Source organism: Lithobates pipiens, unplaced genomic scaffold, assembly GCF_037356315.1.
Source record: "Lithobates pipiens isolate NorthernLeopardFrog02 unplaced genomic scaffold, aLitPip1_a1.2 Scaffold_28, whole genome shotgun sequence".
Lineage (NCBI taxonomy): Eukaryota > Metazoa > Chordata > Amphibia > Anura > Ranidae > Lithobates > Lithobates pipiens.
The window spans coordinates 182,266,225-182,288,332 of NW_027507789.1; the positions used below are offsets into that span (position 1 = coordinate 182,266,225).

A 22,108-nucleotide genomic window follows, 5' to 3' on the forward strand; every position below is an offset into this window, starting at 1 on the left:
AAAGATTTGTTTAAAAATCCCTGTAATGTACAAAGGCGGGCAATGTTGTTTAATATGGTGGGGATGTACTGTAAATGTACCTATCAAGTATTAAAAAGAAAAATTAGGTGGGGTTGAACCAAGCTGAATTTTTACAGAAAGTCCAGATTTCCATATAACTATATATAATATAACTTCTGCTAACTATGTCCATGGAATGCTTTCACATCCAATCTTCACTGAAGATATTCTGGATATGCATTTTTCATTCTGTTTGAATGGCTTTGGTGTATAAATATAATTTTTTTTTTTTTTTGTTTTACACATTTTTTTTTGTTAATGTGATAGGTTAGAATGCTATCAATATGCAGTGCCACCTATAGGTGGACTGCAGTAATGGACAGGAGTTGGAGCATTCATATTTATTTATTTTTTTTTCCTCCATAGAACCTGGTGTGCCATTGAAAGTGTTACAAGGGACAGCTGAGTTTGTAGCTCCTGAGGTCATTGCCTATGAACCTGTGGGATTCACAACGGACATGTGGAGCCTGGGAGTAATCTGCTATATTCTGTAAGTGTTGGGGGCCAAGTGGCTATTTTCGGCTATGCTTTTTTACCTTTTTTGTGTGTGTAGATGCCCTCACACCTGCCTGCTGCCATTCCTGAACAAGCTCTGCACTGGTGGTGCCCCGATGCCACAGCTCAATCAACTGTAGGAGACGGTCCTGGCGCTTGCTGGACTTTTAGGTGCCCCGAAGCCTTTTTTACAAATGCAGTGGAAATGTGTGTTTTTTTTTTTTTTTTTTTTTTTTTTGGCCATCAATTTCATTTTAATTAATTGCAATTCATTTGATCACTCTTCATAACATACTGGAGTATATGCCATCATAAAAACTGAAGCAGGAGACTTTGTGAAAATTTATTTGTCATTCTCAAAACTTTTGAACCCAGCTATATGGGCAGGTTGCACTTCGGTCGGATTTTACATGTCAATATTATTCACAGCTCAGCAGGAAGGATTCCGCCATCATTGACTGTGTTGATGGGGAAATCAAACTGTTACTACATGTAATATCCTGCCCCCATTGTGTTTAGGTGGTTAATGGGCATGGAGGAGGAATTAGAGTGGGCTTTCATTTTCTGTGTATATGCCCACATGTGTGACTCGACAGTTACATGGGGTGCTCAGATGTGATGGAGAGGAAATGCTCAGCATAGAAACTCACTGAAAACTGAGCATGTGCAGAGCTGCCAACTCTGCCCTGCAAAATCTGTAATTGAATTGGGGACATGGACAGGAGGGGGAGATGGAGAGCAGCCGGCTCAACCAGGATTTTTGCAGACTACAGAAAACTGATAGTGACTGATTATGTAATGCACTATTTATTGATAGTGGGTTTTTTGTGTGTGTGTGTGTGTGTGTGTGTGTGTGTGTATGTATGTATGTATGTATAACCCTTGTCCTAAACAGGGGTGCTTGTAAATCTCGTTGCGCTAGGTGGCAACTAGCCTGGCTAATTTTGTAGTTTGCTCAAATGGTTTTCTCCTAAGCTTGAGTTGAACTGTGATTTTCTCTTTTGTTCATAGATGGCACTGTTACCTCCTAGCATTAGTATGATAGATTAGTTAATTCAGGTTATGAGTGAATGTGTTTTCTCAGCCAATCCGCAGGAGTTTCTTTGGCCACTGAGGCAGCCAAGACGGACTATTTTTTCGAAGAGGTGGTCAGGGTTCTTTCCACCTGGGCTGCTGCCTGGGTGGGTGTGTCTGAGGCCTAGCCACGTGTAAAATGGCTCAGCCTGAGGGGAGCCTGGTCGATGCCAGGAGTCAAGAGAAGTTGCCAGAGGGTCAACCAATCTTGTTGATGGAGGCAGGTGTCAAAGGGATGGCGTTTTGAAGGAGTGCCAGAGCAGACTCTTCATCAGTTGGACTGTGAAGTGTTGGGAAAGCTTCATGAGAGAACTTATCCAAGATGTACAGCGGGTAGCTGTATGTAAAGCTTGAAGACAAGTACAGTGGGTAACAGCTTGATGTATCTAGCGGGTAGCTGTGAGTCTGAGGAACCCAGTGGTTAGTGGTGGGTGAAGCTTGAAGAATACAGCGGGTAGCTGTGAGTTGAGCTTGAGGGATGCAGCGGGTAGCTGAGAGTCCAAGTGTACAGTGGGATACTGTGAGTAAAGTTGTTGTTACAAGATACAGATAGTTGCATTCGGTTTAAAGGCCCCTTTTCTGTATTGCTGTCTACCTAGTTCTATTTTTTGCCAAAGGAGTCTGCCAATTTGCTATTGCATTTACCTATGGGTGTTTTGTGCCCTACCCCTCTTCCCTTGTTCCCGTTAAGAGAAATTTAAACTTTGTTCATTTTTTTTAAAAGTGACTGGTGCCCATCTTTCCACCTTGCACTACACCCACCATGCCTCGTAACCTGCACTCGGAGGAGGAATGTCGGCTCTCCCTGAATCTGGAGGTCGGGGAGACCGCAACAGATATCATAAACCTGAGCACAAGACTTTATTTAGCTTCTTACCTTTTTTTTTTTTTAAGGGTTTGTCCACATTTACCAACAAAAAAAATGCCCAACGCAGGCAACGGTCACACATGAATAAAATCAACTTGTGCAGCTTTGATTGACGTTAAAAAATACCCTTTCTATAGGTGTAGGCCATTTATGGATCTCCCAAGGCCTAACAGGCACTCCAGAGACGCCATCATTCCGTCATGCTTGGTCACTAAGATGCCTCCAGCTGTTACTACTCGCCCCCAAATTCAGCATAGCTGAGCTCAGATACTGCAACAGTGAAAAACAAATGAAGCGTTTAAATCGGCTGGGAATATCTTAACTTCCTAGCAACAAGGCAGGATGGGATGAGACCATCTGCGGGAGTTTTTCCTCCAGGCAAATGAACCTATAGCAATGGAATTATTTAACGGTAGTCAAAACTACCCCGTCTGTTTTTATCTAGATGCCCTGATAGGATACTTCTGGATCTTATAAATTCTAGTCCTAGCTATCGTCTTATTATTTCTAATCTTACATTATTATTTCCGGCACTTCTCCGCTCTAGCACACAGATTCTGTGCAGGGAACAATGTGTGTGTGTGTGTGTGTGTGTGTGTGTATATATATATATATATATATATATATATATATATATATATATATATATATATATATATATATATATATATATATATATATATATATATATATATATAATATATATATATATATATATAATATATATAAATATAAAAGTGACCCAACAGATGATCAGATCTACACACTGTTCAATTTATTGGTCCCGGTACAGCATATTTATAGTATACATTCATGATATAGCCCACCAATGGGATATTACCAATCCAAGGCATGCCAAACGCCTCCGCCATGTACGTAGAGATATTCATAACAGTTCTCGCCTGTCAATGTTTAGTTTTTATAACAATACACAGGCTATCGCATCACTTTGATCTAGGCGTTAGTTTTGTGGTTGGGACAAAACCAAACCAAGACTTCCGTCCTCTCCTATAGAGACATCTCTTACTTCTAACTGCAGAGTAACTATATTTTAAAGTAGAGTAGTAACCCAAAACAAGAAATCCTATATTAGGGGGGCTCTAATCCACCTCTTTCACGCCCCTTACCTGCATAGGTAAAGGTGACCTAACCCATTAACTGGCAAAGGGATTTGGAATTCTGTTCAGCCAGATTCATATGCTACAGAGAAATTGTATCTGTCGCATTTCTTACAGGCTTACCCACAGTTCGTGTATGGGGTTTAGTGAATTGGTTGATGGCACCACCATACAATCTCACAGGATCTCACACTTTGGTATAGTGATATTATTGTCCTTTTGGTCACGTAAAGCAACCGGCAGCACAGGCTGATGTTTAAAGGCCTCATAGGGTCCCTTTTTCAAGGGGGAGGTTCACACCCTTAGTTCACTGTTGGCAAAGCAAATGAGCAGATGTACAACTGGGTCATCCTTCTGCTCACTGTGCTCTCTCTCCTGTCAGCATGTTACCCTTGGCACAATGTAGTTGGAATTTATACAAGTGATGTATGCAGTGATCTTTGTATAGTAAGATTATACTAAAGTCAGAGGTGGGTGTGTGTTGGTGTTTTTTTTTTTTTTTTTTTTTTTCTTTTTAGATGGTTTTGAGGGGGGGGGGTTAGGATTTTTAATTATTTTGTACTGGTGGCTACTGACCTAGGAATAGAAAGTGATCAAAAAACGCTATTTTTTAACCAGACAGAAAATGAATGGGGCTTGGGAAGTGTAACAGGAGGGGGGGGGGGTGATTTTTTTTTGGTTTGCTAGATGTGTGTGTATATGTGTGTATATATTATAAAAAAAAGTTATACCCACTGCTGCAAAAATTAAAAGCAAGCAGCTGCTGACTTTTAATAATGGGACACTTACCTGTCCTGGAGTCCAGCGATGTTGGCACCGCAGCTTGTGTTTCCATCAGCTGTCGAGGTGCATGCCGCCTCCATTGCGAGTAAGGGAACCTGGCAGTGTAGCCTGACTGTTTCACGTTGGGAACCCTACTATGCATGCACGATGCTCTGCTCCTCTCTTACTGGCCCGGCGGCCGGGAAAAGAGGAGGAGTGAACCCCAGCGATGAGTACAACGAGCGAAAGTTCCACTTTTGGGAGGAACTCCGCATTAACTTCAGTTTTTGGGCTCTGCTAAATGCACCTTGGGACTTTGATGTAAGAAGCAGGTAGGTTATACTGTATATGTGGTGTGGAATGTTTTTAAGCATCAAACCAGCATCTTCTGCTTTTCCTTCTCTCCAGGCTCTGCGGAGATTCCCCCTTCCAAGGTGACAATGATGTGGAGACCCTGAGGAATATCACTTCTGGAAGCTGGGATTTTGATGACGAGACCGATGCCATTCTTACTGACTCTGCCAAAGATTTCATTAGAAGGCTTCTGCAGAAGAACATGAGGTGAGCTGCGGAGACTGAGATAAGGAGAATGTAAATTACACTTCAGTTTGGACTATTTTTATATGCGCTGATTTGTAAAGCTTAAGTCTAGCTTGTTTTGTTCCCCCCCCCCCCCCCCTTAAAGCAGTATTAAACCCAAAAGCAAACCCGATTTTTATATTGCAGCTTACCAATTTCTTTTTTTCCCCTTATTTTCACCTGGTGAGCCAGCCAGTAAGTCTGATTTTCAAAAGCATAAGCTCTCTTGCAGATGTATCAGTGACAGAGTAGAGATGAACCATTTACCACCAACAGGGGTGCTTACAATGCTCATCTTTTTTATTTATGTAAAACCTTTATCCCAAAAGGGATAACCGTGCATCCAGAAAGTGTACACAGCGATTCGCTTTTTACATATTTTGTTATGTTACAGCCTTATTCTAAAATGGATATTTATTATTTTCCTCAAAATTCTAAAAAAAACAATACCCCATAATGGCAACATGAGAAAAGGTTGTTTTTGAAATCTTTACAAATATATTTATTAAAATAAAAAAAAATGAAAAAAATCACATGTGCATAAGTAAGCACAGCCTTTGCCATGGCATTGAAAATTGAGCTCAGGTCCTTGATGTTTCTACAATATGATTGGAGTCCACCTGTGGTCTATAAGGTCCCACGGTTGGCAGTGCATTGTGGCACACAAACCAAGCCATCAAGTCCAAGGAATTGTCTGTAGACCTCCGAGACAGGCTTGTATGGAGGCGCAGATCTGGGGAAGGGAAAAGAAAAGGGTTCTGCAGAATTGAAGCTCCCATTGAGCAGTGACCTCCATCCATAGGGGAAGAAGTTTGGAACCACCATGACTCTTCCTAGAGCGGCTGCCTGACCAAACTGAGCGATTGGGGGGGAGGTGACCAAGAACCCGATGGTCACTCAGACAGAGCTCCAGAATTTTTGGAGTGATGCAGAGATGGCGGTTTTTCTGGAAGGTTCTCCTTTCCACAATCGGGCCTGTATGGTAGTGTGGCCAGACAGAGGCCACTCTGTAAAAGGCACATGACAGTTCGTCTGGAGTTTCCAAAAAGGCACCTGAAGGACACTCTGCTCACGAGAAACAAAATTCTCTGGTCTGATGAAATTTACTTTGGATGGATTAACCTTTTTGGCCTGAATGGCAAGCATCATGTCTGGAGGAAAGCAGGCACCGCTCATCACCTGGCCAATACCATCCCTACAGTGAAGCATGGTGGTGGCAGCATCATGCTATAGGGATGTTTTTCAGCGGCAGGAACTGGGAGACTAGTCCGGTTCGTGGGAAAGATGAATGCTGCAATGTACAGAGACATCCTTGATGAAAACCTGCTCCAGAGCGCTCTGGACCTCAGACTGGGGCAAAGGTTCATCTTCCAACAGGGCGATGACCTTAAGCACACAGCCAAAATCAGGAGTGGCTACGGGAAAACTCTGCGAATGTCCTTGATTGGCCCAGAATTGAACCCAATTGAACATCTCTGGAGAGATCTGAAAATGTCTGTGCACCGACTCTTCCCATCCAACCTGATGGAGCTTGAGAGATCCTGCAAAGAATGGGAGAAACTGCCCAAAAATAGGTGTGCCAAGCTTGTAGCATCATACTCAAAAAGACTTGAGGCTGTAATTGGTGCCAAAGGTGCTTCAACAAAGTACTGAGCAAATACAGTGAATACTTGTATACATAAGATTTTTTTTTTATTTTTATTTTTTTTAATACATTTGCAAAGATTTCAAAGAAACTTCTTTTACGTTGTCATTATGGGGTATTGTTTGTAGAATTTTAAGGAAAATAAATTTTATCCATTTTGGAATAAGGTTGTAACATAAAATGTGGAAAAAGTGAAGCGCTGTGAATACTTTACAGATGCACTGTAGCGGTTTGCTGTAACAGATTATAAACAAAAGGAGGGAGGTGCGCCTGAAAAAACAAATTCAGCCAACACCTCTAATATTGGTAAGCTGCAATATATTACATTTTTGGGTTTATTACCACTGAACTTGCAGATAGACTGGGAAAAGGTTACAATTTTCACCAGGACCTGTACATAGGAAGGCATGGACAACATTTCATTGCTACGTTAAAAATGTATTTTTGAGGTTGTCACGATTGGGAGGGATTTCCCCTCACTTCCTGTCCCAACAGGAAGTGAGGGGAAATCTTTCCAATAGGAAATTGTGTATAAAATAAAGCCTGACAGTGTAGCCCTTCGCTGCTCTTTCCCAATATAGCGGTACCCCCATAGGGGCTGCTGAGTGATGTGGCCCACCTGTCACCCTGCCCAGCCCATCGGCTTTGTTTTTTGTATTTTATTGAGGGATTAGAACGTGGATGGGGTTAAGGAATTTATGGGATGCCATGAAGATTTACAAAGTTTAGGACAAACCTCCAGCCCAACTCTTGCTGCAGACTATTCCTTCCTCTTCCTCCAGCACAACTCTTTAGGCTAGCGCATGGACAGGCCTGACTCTGGTTCCAGCCAGGCCCTAGTAACAGTCCTTTTGCAGGCAGGGACCGCGAGCCCCTCTGGTGTAGCAACCAAGAATGTAAAGTTCTGGTGCTAGCTCTCCTAGGTGGACTAATGATCCCAGTCAGACCTCTTCGGGCCCTGCCAGCCCTCCTGGCTGCAGTTGCCGGTCTCCACTGGCTCTACATCCATCTCAGATTGCATCCTCCCAATTCACTCCGGCATGCCTCCCCAGCTTCCCTGGCTGTGTCACTCACCCACATCTGATGGATGTCTCCTGGAGACTTGCTCGGCAGTACTCTCCACCGTCCTCTCCTGCTCCTGGTCAGAACACCCCTGTGGTTTGTACAAGGGGCTCAAGTCCCAAGGTCCCCCCCCCAGACTGGGGGGCTTCCTCAAAGGCCATGATGGCTAGTACTCGATCTCCTCCTAGTTTTCACCCGACAACTCCTCCCCAGCAAGGCTGACTCTAGGTATTTAAGGAGGCCTGTCCCCTGCCCATCCAGATTGGGGATTGATCAGGGCTCCTTGGAACACCCCAGACAGCTCCACCTCACTTCCCCACTCCTATTCTATTCTAGAATCCTCTAGAAACCAGAGGGAGGTGACAGAAATGATTCTGCATGTGAGCCACCTGCTGCTGCTCTAGGCCACTCCCAGCCCCGCAGATCAAAACAAACAGGCCTAGCTTTTAGCTAGACCTGACAAAATGTACCTGCTGTACATAAAAATCTCAACTCTAGCACCTTCCTAGGAAGATGGTGGTACACCAAGTTTTGGCTGTAATGTTTTTTTTTTTTTCCCCTGGGCTCTAAGACCCCTTTCACACTGGGGTGCTTTGCCGGTGCTACAGTGGTGGTTTTCACCCTGTCTCGGCTGCTAGTTGGGAGGGGGGGCGTACAAGTGACCCACTAGTGGCAGAATAGCGCAGCAAAATTGGCGGCGAAGTGCCACTAAAAATAGCAGCGTTTTACCGCCGACGCCACCCCCCGTGTGAAAGGGGTCTTAAGCTTATTACCTGAGAAGTGGCACTTGAGCTAAAGCTCTGGACCAGTTACCAATACTGACGAGCTGTTCAAATAAAGTGCACATCTGAGGCACCTCTGTACAGGAATGGTTTTAGGCTGTTGTGTGGAATGACCTTGACCTGAAAACTGACCTGGCACGGTCACTGCGATACCCCTGTGTTTACAAAAATGGTGCCAGGAAGAGAACTACCAAAGGGAAGAGTCTTCACAATGCCACTAAATTTTATAATTGGTGTTTACTGTATATCTCTGCCCAGATCCCGTCTCACTGCAGAGCAGGCTCTGGATCACCCATGGATCAAAGACAAAGACATTTCCAGCACAAAGACCCTACCCAAGGAGCGGATCAGAAAATTCCTGGCAAGACAGAAGTGGCAGGTATGACCCCCTCCCTCGGCACCCCTCTTACACACACCCACGTCACCCAAACCCAGTGGTGGCTGGTGTGTTTTTTCTTTTTTTCTTTTTTTGGGGGGGGGGGGGGGTTGGGGTGCTGCACTTCAAACCCCACTCGCTGTCTGCCAGTGGTTCCGGCACTTATCCTATCTAGGTGGCGGGCATCAGCATCGGGCAGCTGCTTTTGTGTTTTCCTAAATCATGGCAGCCATGCGTCTCCTCATCACCTCCTAGGTCCAATAGGATCGCCTGTCTTTTCAGCCAATCGGGTGATGGTCTCGAGACCCGCTTCCTGATTGGCTGGGAGGAGGATCAGTGCTACAACAGCGAGTATTTATTCACTGTTGTAACATACCTGGGTGGGCTCGGGTCGCGTTCTCTGCGTCCCGAGCCCATCCTATTTTGAAGCCTATTAGAGCTTCTGGCTCTAATCGGGTGCTTCAAAAAATATATAAAAAATTCCGGCTGAATGATTATTGCTAGCTATAATCATCTGTTCTGCCGGTGGGGGCAGCTTCCCCTGCGAACACAAGGAGGGAGGGAATCCCCTGTCAATGCTGTGATGGGGGAATCTAGATATTTTTCTTTCCTGCAACCTGTGCCTGCAGGAAAAAAAAATTGCTCCATCGTGTGTGTGTGTGTGTGTGTAAACACTGACACTTGATGGGTAATAGAATGGGAAGGCTTAATGACAACCTGATCTCTCCTGCAGAAAACGGGTAAAGCGGTCCTGGCTCTGAAGAGGATGGCGTTGCTCAGTAACCGGTCCGACAACAACTCTCCTGCCATAGAAGGTGCGTCTTCCTTTCCTGCTATAATACACACAGTGTGAGATGAGTCACTGCAATGTTGTCACTTGAGACACCCACTAGAATGATCTGTCACTTCATCGGCTCGCAGCCCATAATCGCTTTGTGACATCATCGCAGGGGCTCGTGCATCAAGCTGTTCGAATGGCTGTAAATTTCCCTATAGCCACCAGTCTTGAGCACACAACAACGTTCTCTAATGGGGTAACGTTAAATATGATTGATGCCTATGGGTGGAGGCAAGGGAAGACCTCTGCTCTTCACGCGATCTATGAGGCTAATTAAGCACAACACCAATATTTTAAATGTATTTACTTTTTTTTTTTTTTCATGGGCACATTCCCTGTATTTGGTAACTTAAAAAAAAAAAATATATATATATATATATATATATATATATATATATATATATATATATATATATATATATATATATATATAGATATAGATAAATATTTTTTTTTTTGTTGTTGCTTACCTGCTGTGCCTCTGAAAAGTGATCCCTGTTCAGATTGCTTTTCAATGGCAAGCAGTTTGTCAAGCAGTGAGGACTCCTCCTCTTCACCATCTGTTGTAACCCTGTAATTGTCGCACCAACAATGGGCTGTAAGGCATTTGTGGTGCTTCTCCTTTCACTTGAATAAGCTACTGCTTCCGTTGCAATTGACGGGCAGTAAGCACAAAGTGTTGCTAAGCCCAGGACCCTGCATTCACTATATCTGGTCTCCCACAGTGTGCAGTGGGGGGGGGGGGGGGTGCGGCTAAAGTTTAAAGCGCATGTTTTTCAGCTCAAAAACATTTCTGCAACAACAATGCAGTTTTTAGACCAGATAATGAAATAACGGCAGGCATTTTGTATAGTCTTTTGACCTGTATGTATGCGGTTATCCATATGTAATATTTTTTTAAAGAGAACTGGTCAGGTTTTTTGCATGTTGCCGGAGTTCAATTTGAACTTGCTTCTTTGACTCCTCTATAATCCTTGCCCCCCTCAAACCTAGTCATGCTCACACACTGTCCCTCTCTTATATTGGTGCTTTTGTTGCCTTCTCATTGGGCAATGGGAATGGAGGGTGGAGATTGGCTCCTCGGTGGCAGGGCTTGTCTCCAAATCAGAAGTTGAGCATGTAGCAACAGCGTAGGAGCAGGGCCGCTGATAAAACAGTACAGCCAGCTATCCTGTACAGGGCCCCATCAGTTCCTAAGGTTGGCCAGCTGAACTGCCTTACTTGTGACACTTGTGGATCAGTTCAGGGGGATCAGTCTTGGCTTAGCCCCCTTCCTTTCCTGAATTGACAGATCGGTAAAGGTCACTGCTGTGTCCATTTATCACCGAAGCATAGTACATTGTTTACTATGCTTCAGTTTTGAATGAACAGGAAGCCTCAGAACGGTACCTATTCATTCACTGGGCAGTGCAGCGGAGGTTGCAGATAAAGGGACTGATGAATCTACAGGATGTCCTCCAATCCCTTTCCCTGTCTCAAATGTGGGACATCAGGGGCTTGTTTAGACCCCTGATATTTCACCAAAGTCTCTTCAAAAGGGCAGATAAAAAAATATGTAAAAATTTTAATTATAAAATTAAAAGTGAAGACCTTCTTGTTTTTTTAAATAAAAAAAAAAAAAAAAAAAAATTTTTTAAGGACAGGTTCAAATGTTTTGCTCTCTGAAAAGCAGCCAACATTTGGATCGCTCTTCAGAAAGCATTTGACAGGCCTGCTTTACCCCCGTACCAGCAAACAAGGCATGCAGTTGCAGAGTAGTGCTGTTCACTTGAATGGGTCTTGTTTGATGGTGTTATAATTTCTGCCATGGCATTTTAGTGAAAGTTATCATTTGCTATTTTCAGGGGGTTGGGGGATTGAGGGCTCTGTTTAAGCTGTATGGGGCCCATGATTTCTAACAGCAGTGCTGCCCAGTACCCCAGTGTGAATATAAGAGGGTGTTCTAGCGTTTAACCTCTTGGCTCCCGCGCTATAGCTGAATGATGGCCACAGTGTGGACCTGAATTTCCGTGAGGCCGTCATATGACTGCCTCCCCCTGCAGGGCATGCGTGGCACACGCTGTGATCAGAGTCACTGAGACTCGGGTAATCACAGATCCGAGTAAGGGGCTGCTCCCGACCCCTTACCACATGGTCAACTGTCAGCCAATGACAGCTGATCACATGATGTAAACAAGCTCGGTAATCGTCGTGTTTTTTGGTTTTTTTTCCGCACACGGTCAGCGTGAGGAGAAAAAAGCCGATCGCCGGCTTATGTGCAAGGGACATCAGTCCCAAAGAGGAAGAGGCAATTCTGCCTCATCTATGCCACCTGCCAGTGCCCTGGGTGCCATCTAGCAGTGCTGCCTATCAGTGTAACCAACCAGTGCTGATCAGTGCCCATTATTGCCACCCATCAGTGCCCATCACTTCCACCTATCAATTCCCTTCAGTCCCACCTCATCAGCATACATCAATGAAGGAGAAAAATTACCCGTTTGCAAAATTTTATAACAAAATATAAAAAAAATATATAAAACGTTTTAAAAAATTCGGTCTTTTACATTTTTCTTAACAAAAAATAAAAACCACAGAGGTGGTCAAGTACCACCAAAAAAAGCTCAATTTGTGGGAAAAAAAACATAAAAATTGAATTTGCGTAGTGTTGTATGACCGCGCAATTGTCATTTAAAGTGCGATAGTGCCGAAAGCTGAAAATTTGGTCTGGACAGGAGGGGGGTTTAAGTGCACAGTAAGCAAGTGGTTAAAGATTGATGGCAGCAACCTTCTAATATTATAGTGGCCTTTTACCATTACCCTTTAGAATGCTGATAATTTTCCTATACCCATTAACCTAGAGTTCAATTTTAAATGTTTTTTATTTCACAATATAAAAAAAAAAAAAAAAAAAAAAAAAAAAGCACATGGTTCCACCTTGTGCCCCAAAGCTAAAAAGGAACTGAAAATGAAATGGACTACATTGCCTGTGCTGGTTCCATATATGAATCCTTTGTGTGTTGAGGGATCACATTTCTCTCTATTGTGGTGTTGGTATCCTGGGAATAATGCAATTATCTTCAGTGTAAAACGAACCAGATGCATGAATGTCTGAGCATTTATTATCGGTGAATTCCGACTTTCCATAATTGTACATCTGCTGTCTTATTGTAGAGGTTGGTGAAAGTCAGGAGGTGTTCAGTTTCCTGCAGGAACAGCTCCAGAGGCCTCCTGTCTTCTCTTCTGAGCTGAAGGACCAAGTCGAGGTGGTGGGCAGTTCTGCTCGCTTCCATTGTCACATAGAAGGTAAGAAGCTGCCAGTGGGGTCCTCGCATCATGCATACCCCCAGATCTCTGTCATCTTTTCTGGTACAAGTTTAAAGGGCTGTCCACTTTTCGATTGAACCTCTTTACTATGTTCTTTCTGAGCTATGAGACCTTCAGTGTTTGAGGGCCAGTTCCTTGTGGTATAAAGCAAATTTTCAGGAAAAAATATAATGAATTTTAGGGCAGGCACATGCAATATATATATATACTGCCCATTGTTTGGCTAAAATATAAGATAAGGTTGTGCCCGTGACATCGCAAAAAACGACAATCAAAAATCTCCAGAGATGACTTGGAAAAAGCTTTTATAGCTCATTTATTAAACAGGAGCTCTTGTGCTAGAAATATTCTCATTCTGATGTGTCACATGTTTGATGTGCAGTTTACATACGCATGTGCATTCTGGGCGTGCGTACTGTTTGTGCATGAGGCAACGTGGGTTATGGCAATTTTTTTTTTTTTTTAAGATCTTTTCATGGACTAATAGACCTCAATGCCTCCCCAGTCCTTCACAGTATCTAACCAAGCACAGATCTGCTTGTTTACATGTGTCTCCTGATGTACGGGCCAGAAAATGAAACCAGAAGTGATGCCATTTATCATCCATCCATTATCCATCATCATCCCCATTCATTTATCTATCCAGCTCTTTAGCCATCTATCCAGCTCTTTAGCCATCTATCCAGCTCTTTAGCCATCTATCCAGCTCTATAGCCATCTATCCAGCTCTATAGCCACCTATCCAGCTCTATAGCCACCTATCCAGCTCTATAGCCACCTATCCAGCTCTATAGCCACCTATCCAGCTCTATAGCCACCTATCCAGCTCTATAGCCACCTATCCAGCTCTATAGCCACCTATCCAGCTCTATAGCCACCTATCCAGCTCTATAGCCACCTATCCAGCTCTATAGCCACCTATCCAGCTCTATAGCCACCTATCCAGCTCTATAGCCACCTATCCAGCTCTATAGCCACCTATCCAGCTCTTTAGCCATCATTCATAATCTCCGGTTTGGATATACCTCGCTTTCACAAGTTTCTTCCTCCAGAAACTGGCAGATGTGGTCCCAGGCTCCTGGAGAACTCTAGAATCACGAAGGGGCTGGCCAGGGGGGGTGGGGGACCCCACCGCCTGTTGCGTTGGAGCTGTTGCGTCACATTAACTTTCAAGCCCACAGCCTGCTGAACAAATGGATCACAAGCAGGCATCAAGCACAAGATACTGCAGCCATCAGCTTGTGATTAACAGTTATCTCTTTGAATGTGCAAAGTATGTTCAAAGGGCTGAACTGGTTAAATTGAATGCCAATAGGTTGCAGAATGTAGCTTTTGACTGAACAGCTATATATTATTATTATTATTATTATTATTATTATTATTATTATTATTATTATTTATTCTATATAACGCACATACAGATCCAACCACTTTTACCTGATTTCCTTGCAGAGCAACTCTGCATTAGTCAGTGGTAAATGTGGTATACAATCCCCCGACACTAGTTTCCACAATCCATGACGTAACTATAGATATATATAATTTGCTAGACAAGCCATATTGTAATTCAATGTTAATAAAATGTTCTTTTTCACTCTGTAGCCTCCTATAATTTTCTGTAAAATTAAAAGCAATATGGCAGCCTGTTTTCTGTATATCATTGGTGTACAGAACGCCCATAGAAGTGTCATTTTCTTCTTGTGTGATTTTTAGTTCACAGATTTTTCCAGAAGTCAAATCTTTGGCATCTGCTGCAATAGGAATTAGTTTTGGTTCGCCAAGGGTTAAATACTTCTAAAGAGAATCTTGCACTACAGCCTTTCTCACCAGGACATTGAAAGTGCACCAGGTGATTATAATAAACCAGACCCTTCTATTCAGAATCAGTTTTCACAGGACATAGGGGTTGATTTACTAAAGGCAAATCCACTCTGCACTACACGACTTACAAGTGACTTGACACTTGTAAGTGCAGTCGCTGTAGATCTGAGAGGAAGCTCTGAAATGAGTGGAAGCTCTGCTGATTTTATCATCCATTCATGTACAAGCAAAAGTGCTGTTTTTTTTTTTTTTTTCCTTTGCATGTCCCCCTCGGATCTACAGAGACTTTACTTCCAAGTGCACTTGCAGTGCAAAGTGGATTTGCCTTTAGTAAATAACCCCCATAGTAAAGCAAACTGCTACAGAAAAAGGTAGGACTCTGCTACAGAGTGTTAGTCATTGCAATCGACCTAGATGACTCAGAGGGGAATGTTTTGAGAAAACAAAAAAGTGGAATTACAATTTAGGTTGTTTGACTCGCTATTGTCAAGTTGTGAAATCCTTCTTTTTTTTTTTTTTTTTTTTAAACTGCGCACTAGAAACAGATTGGCTGTAAGCAGCATAGTTCTGCTTTCAGGCACTTTTTTTTTTTTTTAGAGGCAAGACCTAGGAGGATTCAGAGAAGGTTGTGTCATTAATGAAGAAATGGGAAGCTTTCCTGTGTCGGGGTAAATGTATTCACATCCTGAAGTTAAAGCGGAGGTCCACCCTAAAATGGACCTTCCGCTCATCGGATTCCTCCCCCCCTCCGGCGCCACAATTGGCACCTTTCAGGGGGGAGGGGGGTGCAGTTACCTGGATAATCCAGGTAACTGCACCCACTTCCGGGCTAGCTCTCTGCGGAAAGGGGCGTACATTACGTCCCTTTCCGCAAGTGCCCCGCTGCCTGCTGGGAAACACACAGATCCCAGAGGCAGCGGGGACCGTCCTCGTTGCGCAGCGCGGCTCGTGCATGCGCAGTAGGGAACCGGGAAATGAAGCCAAAAGGCTCCATTTCCTGATTCCCATACCCAAGATGGCGGCGGCAGCACTCGAGTGTCTATCTAGAGATCGGCTTCGGGTGCCGACATCGCGGGCGCCCTGGACAGGTAAGTGTCACTATTTTAAAAGTCAGCAGCTGCAGTATTTGTAGCTGCTGACTTAAAAAAAAAAAAAACGCGGAGTCCCGGCGGACTCCCGCTTTAAGGGGGGAAAAAAAAAAAACTAATAACAAAAGGTACAAATGAGTTCTACACTAAAGAATGATTTTCTTAAGGGAAGTCTTGTATCTGAACTTTCCCATCCCTTGCCTAGGGTCCTCAGAAACTGGTAAAGGTCACTAAGAGCACCAATAGATTTATTGTTGGTGTGTGAAAAATAACTTTTAGGCCTGGTTCACAGTTATGCAGGTTGCAGTTTGCATATTGCAAGTGCATTTTGCATTTTTTTTTATTTTTTTTTTAACCACTTGCAGATCAGCCGCCTCCATTATACTGCAGCCGGTCAGCACAATCCCTCAAGCCGTCGTAGCTATACGTCGGCTCCTTTAAGCGGGATAGCAGGTGCGCATGCCGCCAGAGGCACGTGCCCGCTGCACTGCAGGGGGGGGGGGTGCCGATGCTCATGGCTGCAAGCACGAGAGGCAGAACAGGGACTTGTGTGTATAAACGGACAAATCTCTGTTCTGTGAGGAGAGACAGATCGTGAGTTCCTAATAGCTAGGAATCGCGGTCTGTCATTTCCTCTGGGTCAGTCCCCTCCCCCTTCAGTTAGGACACACAGGGAACACAGTTAACCCCTTGATCGCCCCCTAGTGTTAATCCCTTCCCTGCCAGTGACATTTTTATGGTAATCTGTGCATATTTATAGCACTGATCGCTGTATAAATGCCAATGGTCCCAAAAATGTCAAATGTCTGCCATAATGTCGCGGTCCCAATTAAATGAATTGCCATGTTTTCACGCTGCTCGCTGTCGCATACTGCCCTGCCTCCTGGCCTGGGTACTTTGATATACGCCACATGTCCCAGCATTGGATGGGTGATCTGTCTATCAAAGTACCTGAGCCAAGAGGCAGGCTGTATGTGGCGGCAAGCAGAGGGAACACATGGCATTGCAAATGAAAGCTGTTATAGCGATGTTCCCTGCTCTCTGATTATCCTGCTGCCCTCTCTTCCCTCTCGGCCATCACTGGGAGAACAGCTCCCATTCAACCCGCCTTTTCAGCGGTGCTCCCGCCACCCCCCCCCCCCCCCCGCCAGGCAGCCCATACTCGCCAGCCATCATTTTCCACTCGCAAAACACGAGTAGGAGAGTGGAAAATTTGAGGGCTGTATATAGCACCCCTAGACTAAATGAGCATTTAACCTTTGCATTGCTAGGAGCTCAGATTTAAGATCCAAGAGCAGAACTGTGCAACTCTCAGGACTGGGTGGAAGCACCTTGCAAATAAAGCTTGGTGGTTACGGCTAATGACTTTCTTTAAAAAGTATAGGTTTACATAGACGGGTCTATTATGTGAAGAAGAAAAAAATGTTCACATGCAACATTGATGGTTCTGGTTGCCAGCTTTTGTAAAAATAAGTTCAAGGGCTATTGTAAGCAGTATTGGGACAGGGTTCATCCAGCACCCAGGCAAGGATGCAGAACTGTGTTCCCTCTCCATTATTAATGCATGCTATAGAATGGGTATACTGCCTTGTGTCCATTCTGTCCCCTTGTTTTGCTGTGCCCAGGGCAGCCACCCCTCCTGCCCACCCCTTCTACTGGCCCATTGTATGTGGGCATATTAGGTATTGTATGTGGACATATTGGAATATTTAGACCCTGCATTCCACATTTGCCAAAAGTACCCAACAATTGAGTTCATAGTCGAACCACAAATGCTTTCGTAAATTTGTCATAAAAGTAACACTAATATTTTAGTAATTTTATTTTTGTTTGATCATCTGTTATTCTCCCTTGCCTGGGCAAAAGTAAATAAAAAAAGTACATCTCTGCAAACCATGCATATTTCCCCATGTTTTTTTCTCATTAAATATGCTGCAGGTACAGAAAAATACCTGTGATCCTGCCAGAAATCCAGGGGAAATACCACCCCCATTACTGTACATTCATTATATTTATCTGCAGTTTCTAAAACCTTTTTTGCAGAACTGTACATATTGTTATAACACTTCCTATAACCTTTTCTGAGTGTACAGTACCATGACATCTCCAACACATTCATTGGAACGACTTGTAAATTCCCCACACTGGATAAAATGGTGAACTAGAGCTATATATATTTTACATATTTCTTCTGGAGTTCAAGTTTTTCTTCTTTTCAACAGGTTTCCCAGACCCTGAAGTGCTGTGGTTTTTCTCTGGACAGGCGATCCAGGAGTCCAAGAAGTTTCAGATTGAGTATGAGGATTCTGGTAGCTGCACGTTGGTGATATCGGACGTGTCTCTGAGCGACGTTGGGTTATACTCTTGCCAGGCCTCAAATGCCCATGGACATGCTGAGACCTCAGCTAGACTAACTGTTCACCAATTACGAGCACAGCGACATTCAAGGGAGTGGACTGAGAAGACCACCTGACTGCATTGTATGGGGGGAACAGCATGAGCTTCTTTTTGTAAAGTCTTCTAGTCTGTATATAACCTGTTTGTTTTTTGTTAGATGGCAGATTTAATCCCAGGGCTGTCCTACTACACATGATCTGGGCTTGATTTAAGGCAGAAAGCATTATCCCCATTGAATTGGTTTCACTGATTTGACAACTGGACTTTGAGGTCCGCTTGGTCGCTGACATTTTGAGTATTGTACATCGCCATTGGTTTTACATTCCCCATTTTAAAACTAATCGTGGAATGTCATACGTTTTTATATATTAACATGGTGCAAACACATTGGTAAACAGAAGCCAGGTTCTCGTATTGGTCGACATCCAGTGCTAACTCTTCAAATGTGGTTCTATGGCAACCTGCCGTTGTATTCAGAACATGGTTAACTTTTCTTTTGTAATAATTCACTAGCTGAATAATGCCACTTACTAAGACCTAGCCCATGGGCGCTCAACCTGTGGCCCTCCAACTGTTGAGGAACTAAAAGTACCATCGTGCCTCTGCCTTATGGGGAGTCATGCGTGTAACTGTCAGCCTTGCAATGCCTCATGGGACTTGTACTATAGCAACAGCTGTAGGGCCACAGGTTGAGCACCCATGAGTTCTAGCCTGTCAATTTAGTCAGATCCCCCCCCCCCCCCAAACTGACTTTCATTTTACAGGCTAGAGTGAATCAACCAATGACAATGTATATCTATATATTGGGAGATTTTCCAGGAGTGGTCTAGGCCAGCGATGGTGAACCTTGGCACCCCAGATGTTTTGGAACTACATTTCCCATGATGCTCAACTACACTGCAGAGTGCATGAGCATCATGGGAAATGTAGTTCCAAAACATCTGGGGTGCCAAGGTTCATCATCACTGGTCTAGGCTCTGCCCTGAAGACTTTTGCAATGTAACAGAAGAGTCCAGAAAGCCCAGCAGGGGGACATGGGTTCTCAAGATGTTGGCTGAGTAGACTTAAGAACCTGAGAGATATTAGAAGCCAGTCGGTGATCCAGCTTCTGAAATATCAAACTGAGCTCTGAAGAACGTGCTACTCATGACAGGTTCATTTCATGCGCTACTGAAGTCTTTCACTCTTGGGTTCCCAAGTAAAAGATGTGACAAAACTTGTGGATTACACTGCAGCAAAGTGCCATTATTTTCATGTTTGTGTGTGTTTGTTTGAAAAAGAAAAGAAAAAACGTTAAATTTGGGCAGTATTTTTTTTGAAGAGGGCGAGTTTTTGATCCCCCAGCAGGTTTCCATGCATCCTGAGGCCCTAGAAGCGAGATCTTCCACTACCTCAGCAAGATTGTACTAGGTCAGGAGCTTGGCTGTTGAGCTGAACTACTGTTATGACCTTTTATGGTTTTTAAAATGTAAGGTGGGAGAGGTAAAGATGGTGACACTGGCAGTCAAGCTCTGTCATGCCAATGGTGCAGGCATGACGCACAAAGTCCTATTTGCCCCACCTAAATTGAGATGTTTGAGACGGTCTTGTAGGTGGACTTGACTTTGGGGAAAACTTCTGTTGGCAATAGTCCCCAGTCAAATTGCCGGGGTTGTTCTGTCTGTGTCAGATGGGATCTGGAACCTTGTGATTATTGCTGAGCTGATGGTAGCTAAGATAAAATGTGATTGGCTCTCCCTGAGACACAAGACTAGGGCGAGGGCAATATACTCCTATAAACTGGCTAAGGATTCCTTCCTACTTGGGTGACGGGGGAGAGTAATCCATATTTGTATCTACTCGGAGTTGATGTAGAATAATAGGATTGACACAAGGCACTTATTTCAGAACACATATTCAACACTGCGGGGAAAAAAAGAAGTTTTTTAAAGAACAGGCCCTTTAGAAATGAAAATCCATCTCAAGAAAACCCCTTTTTTTTTTTTTTTTTTTTTTTTCTCAATTCCTGTCCAGATGACATGGTCACTGGGACAGAAAGTAATGTGAAATCTTAGACTGCATTTAAATCCTGACAGAGGTTCTAACCCTACCCCGCACTAAATGAAAAAAAGTTTGTCTGAGGTTATGCTTTAATAGACAATTCTAGGCTGTTGCGTAATTTAACCTTTTGTTGGTAATAGCCCCTTTTCAAAGCACTGAAATCCATATTGAAAAACGCAGTTATTGCCAACAACTGGAGCTCCATGACCCGAGGATAAAGTCGCTCGTATAGCTGAGCCCTTGATGAACCAGCTGCAATGGCCAATTCTAACTACTAGAGTTGGCAATACTGGCAGTATGTAATTTTGCCAGTAGAGGGCAGTAGAGTGACACAACATTCTCTTCCAGCAAAGGAAACCCAAGTTATGAATGACTGCCAATTTTTAAACAATGCATTTTTTTATGCCACGTCTGTTTTTGTATACTGGCTGCCAGATTCTGAAAACCTGGTAGCTTCTAATACTACTGACTTTTTAAAGGTGTTTTTTTGTATTGCTTAATATTCATTGTATAAACTGTGGAAAATAATAAAACTGACAAAGGAATGACTGTCTCTGTTTTCTTTACCCATTTAGCCATCTGCCTGCTAATCCATGCACAGGAGTTTCTAACAGGCTGCAGAGAGATTGTCTTCATAGCTATAATCAGGTGACCAGATAATCGAGTTATAAGTCTTCATTAAGAAGGTAAAGCAGAACTCCACCCATAAAGGTTTTCTTCCTGTTTTGAGTGGTGTAGAATAGGGATCAGTCTCAAGTAGGTTTTAAGTAGATTTCCACTTTTATATAGATTGAGGCTCGGTTAGTATTTTAAAGGGATTTTATATACTGTTGGCCATAAACCATAGTGGCCTAGGCTGGCCACACACTGTTTGAATTACTGGTGACCTGTGTTTTGAACCATTAATGGGCAGGCTGAATGTACCAAGTTGATAAGCTTTGGTACAGCCAGCTTGCTGGATTCTCTTACGATTATCGCAATAATCGTTGTTTTCGCCCAGCGGGGACAGCTTAACCCTCCCCCCCACCGGGAGAAGACAATGGCCCAGCAGGAGGGATTCCCACATCACCATTGTGGATGCAGGAAAAAAAATGCTCAGTGTATGGCTGGCCTTAGTGGTCAGCACTTCTGCCCTCCAGCGTGAAAGTCCTTGGTTCAAATCTTCACCAAAGTTGGAGACTAGCGTATGAGAGGGAGCTTTGTTCCTCAATCTTTCCTTCTTTCTTTTCCTTTCTTTCCTTCTTTCTTTTCCTTTCTTTCCTTCTTTCTTTTCCTTTTTCTTTCCTTTTTCCTTTCTTTCTTTCCTTCCTCCTTTTCCTTCCTCCTTTTTTTCCTTTTTTTCCTTCCTCCTTTTCCTTCCTCCTTTTCCTTTCTTTGCTTCCTTCCTCCTTTTCCTTTCTTTGCTTCCTTCTTTTGCTTTCTTTCCTTTGCTTCCTTCTTCTTTTGCTTTCTTTCCTTTGCTTCCTTCTTCTTTTGCTTTCTTTCCTTTGCTTCCTTCTTCTTTTGCTTTCTTTCCTTTGCTTCCTTCTTCTTTTGCTTTCTTTCCTTTGCTTCCTTCTTCTTTTGCTTTCTTTCCTTTGCTTCCTTCTTCTTTTGCTTTCTTTCCTTTCCTTTCCTTTCCTTTCTGCCTCAGCAAATTTTAAATTTTTTTGTGTGGTTTTTTTCTCCCCTGCCCCCCCCCCCCCCCTCCCCTCTCTATAGCATATTTTACAGTGCTGGCTAATAATGCCAAAAAAGTATTCTTCATTGACTCTTCCACTGCATTGTTCCATTTTGGTTCTTGTCTTCCTGTGCAAACCT

The 22,108-nt window shown here is 43.5% G+C and overlaps 1 protein-coding gene across 3 annotated transcripts in view; it reads left to right on the forward strand.

The window, feature by feature from the left end:
• The window catches only part of LOC143935893 (myosin light chain kinase, smooth muscle-like), a 100,172-nt gene extending 79,319 nt beyond the window's left edge, over window positions 1–20,853 (forward strand). For all 3 annotated transcript variants that reach the window (XM_077460065.1, XM_077460068.1, XM_077460066.1), the window contains exons 13-18: window positions 427–550; window positions 4,786–4,938; window positions 8,704–8,824; window positions 9,555–9,636; window positions 12,810–12,941; window positions 18,094–20,853. In XM_077460065.1, coding sequence (XP_077316191.1) covers window positions 427–550; window positions 4,786–4,938; window positions 8,704–8,824; window positions 9,555–9,636; window positions 12,810–12,941; window positions 18,094–18,344 — 863 coding nt within the window. In that variant the 3' untranslated portion in view covers window positions 18,345–20,853. The remainder of the gene's footprint in view (window positions 1–426; window positions 551–4,785; window positions 4,939–8,703; window positions 8,825–9,554; window positions 9,637–12,809; window positions 12,942–18,093) is intronic.
• Window positions 20,854–22,108: the final 1,255 nt, after the last annotated feature.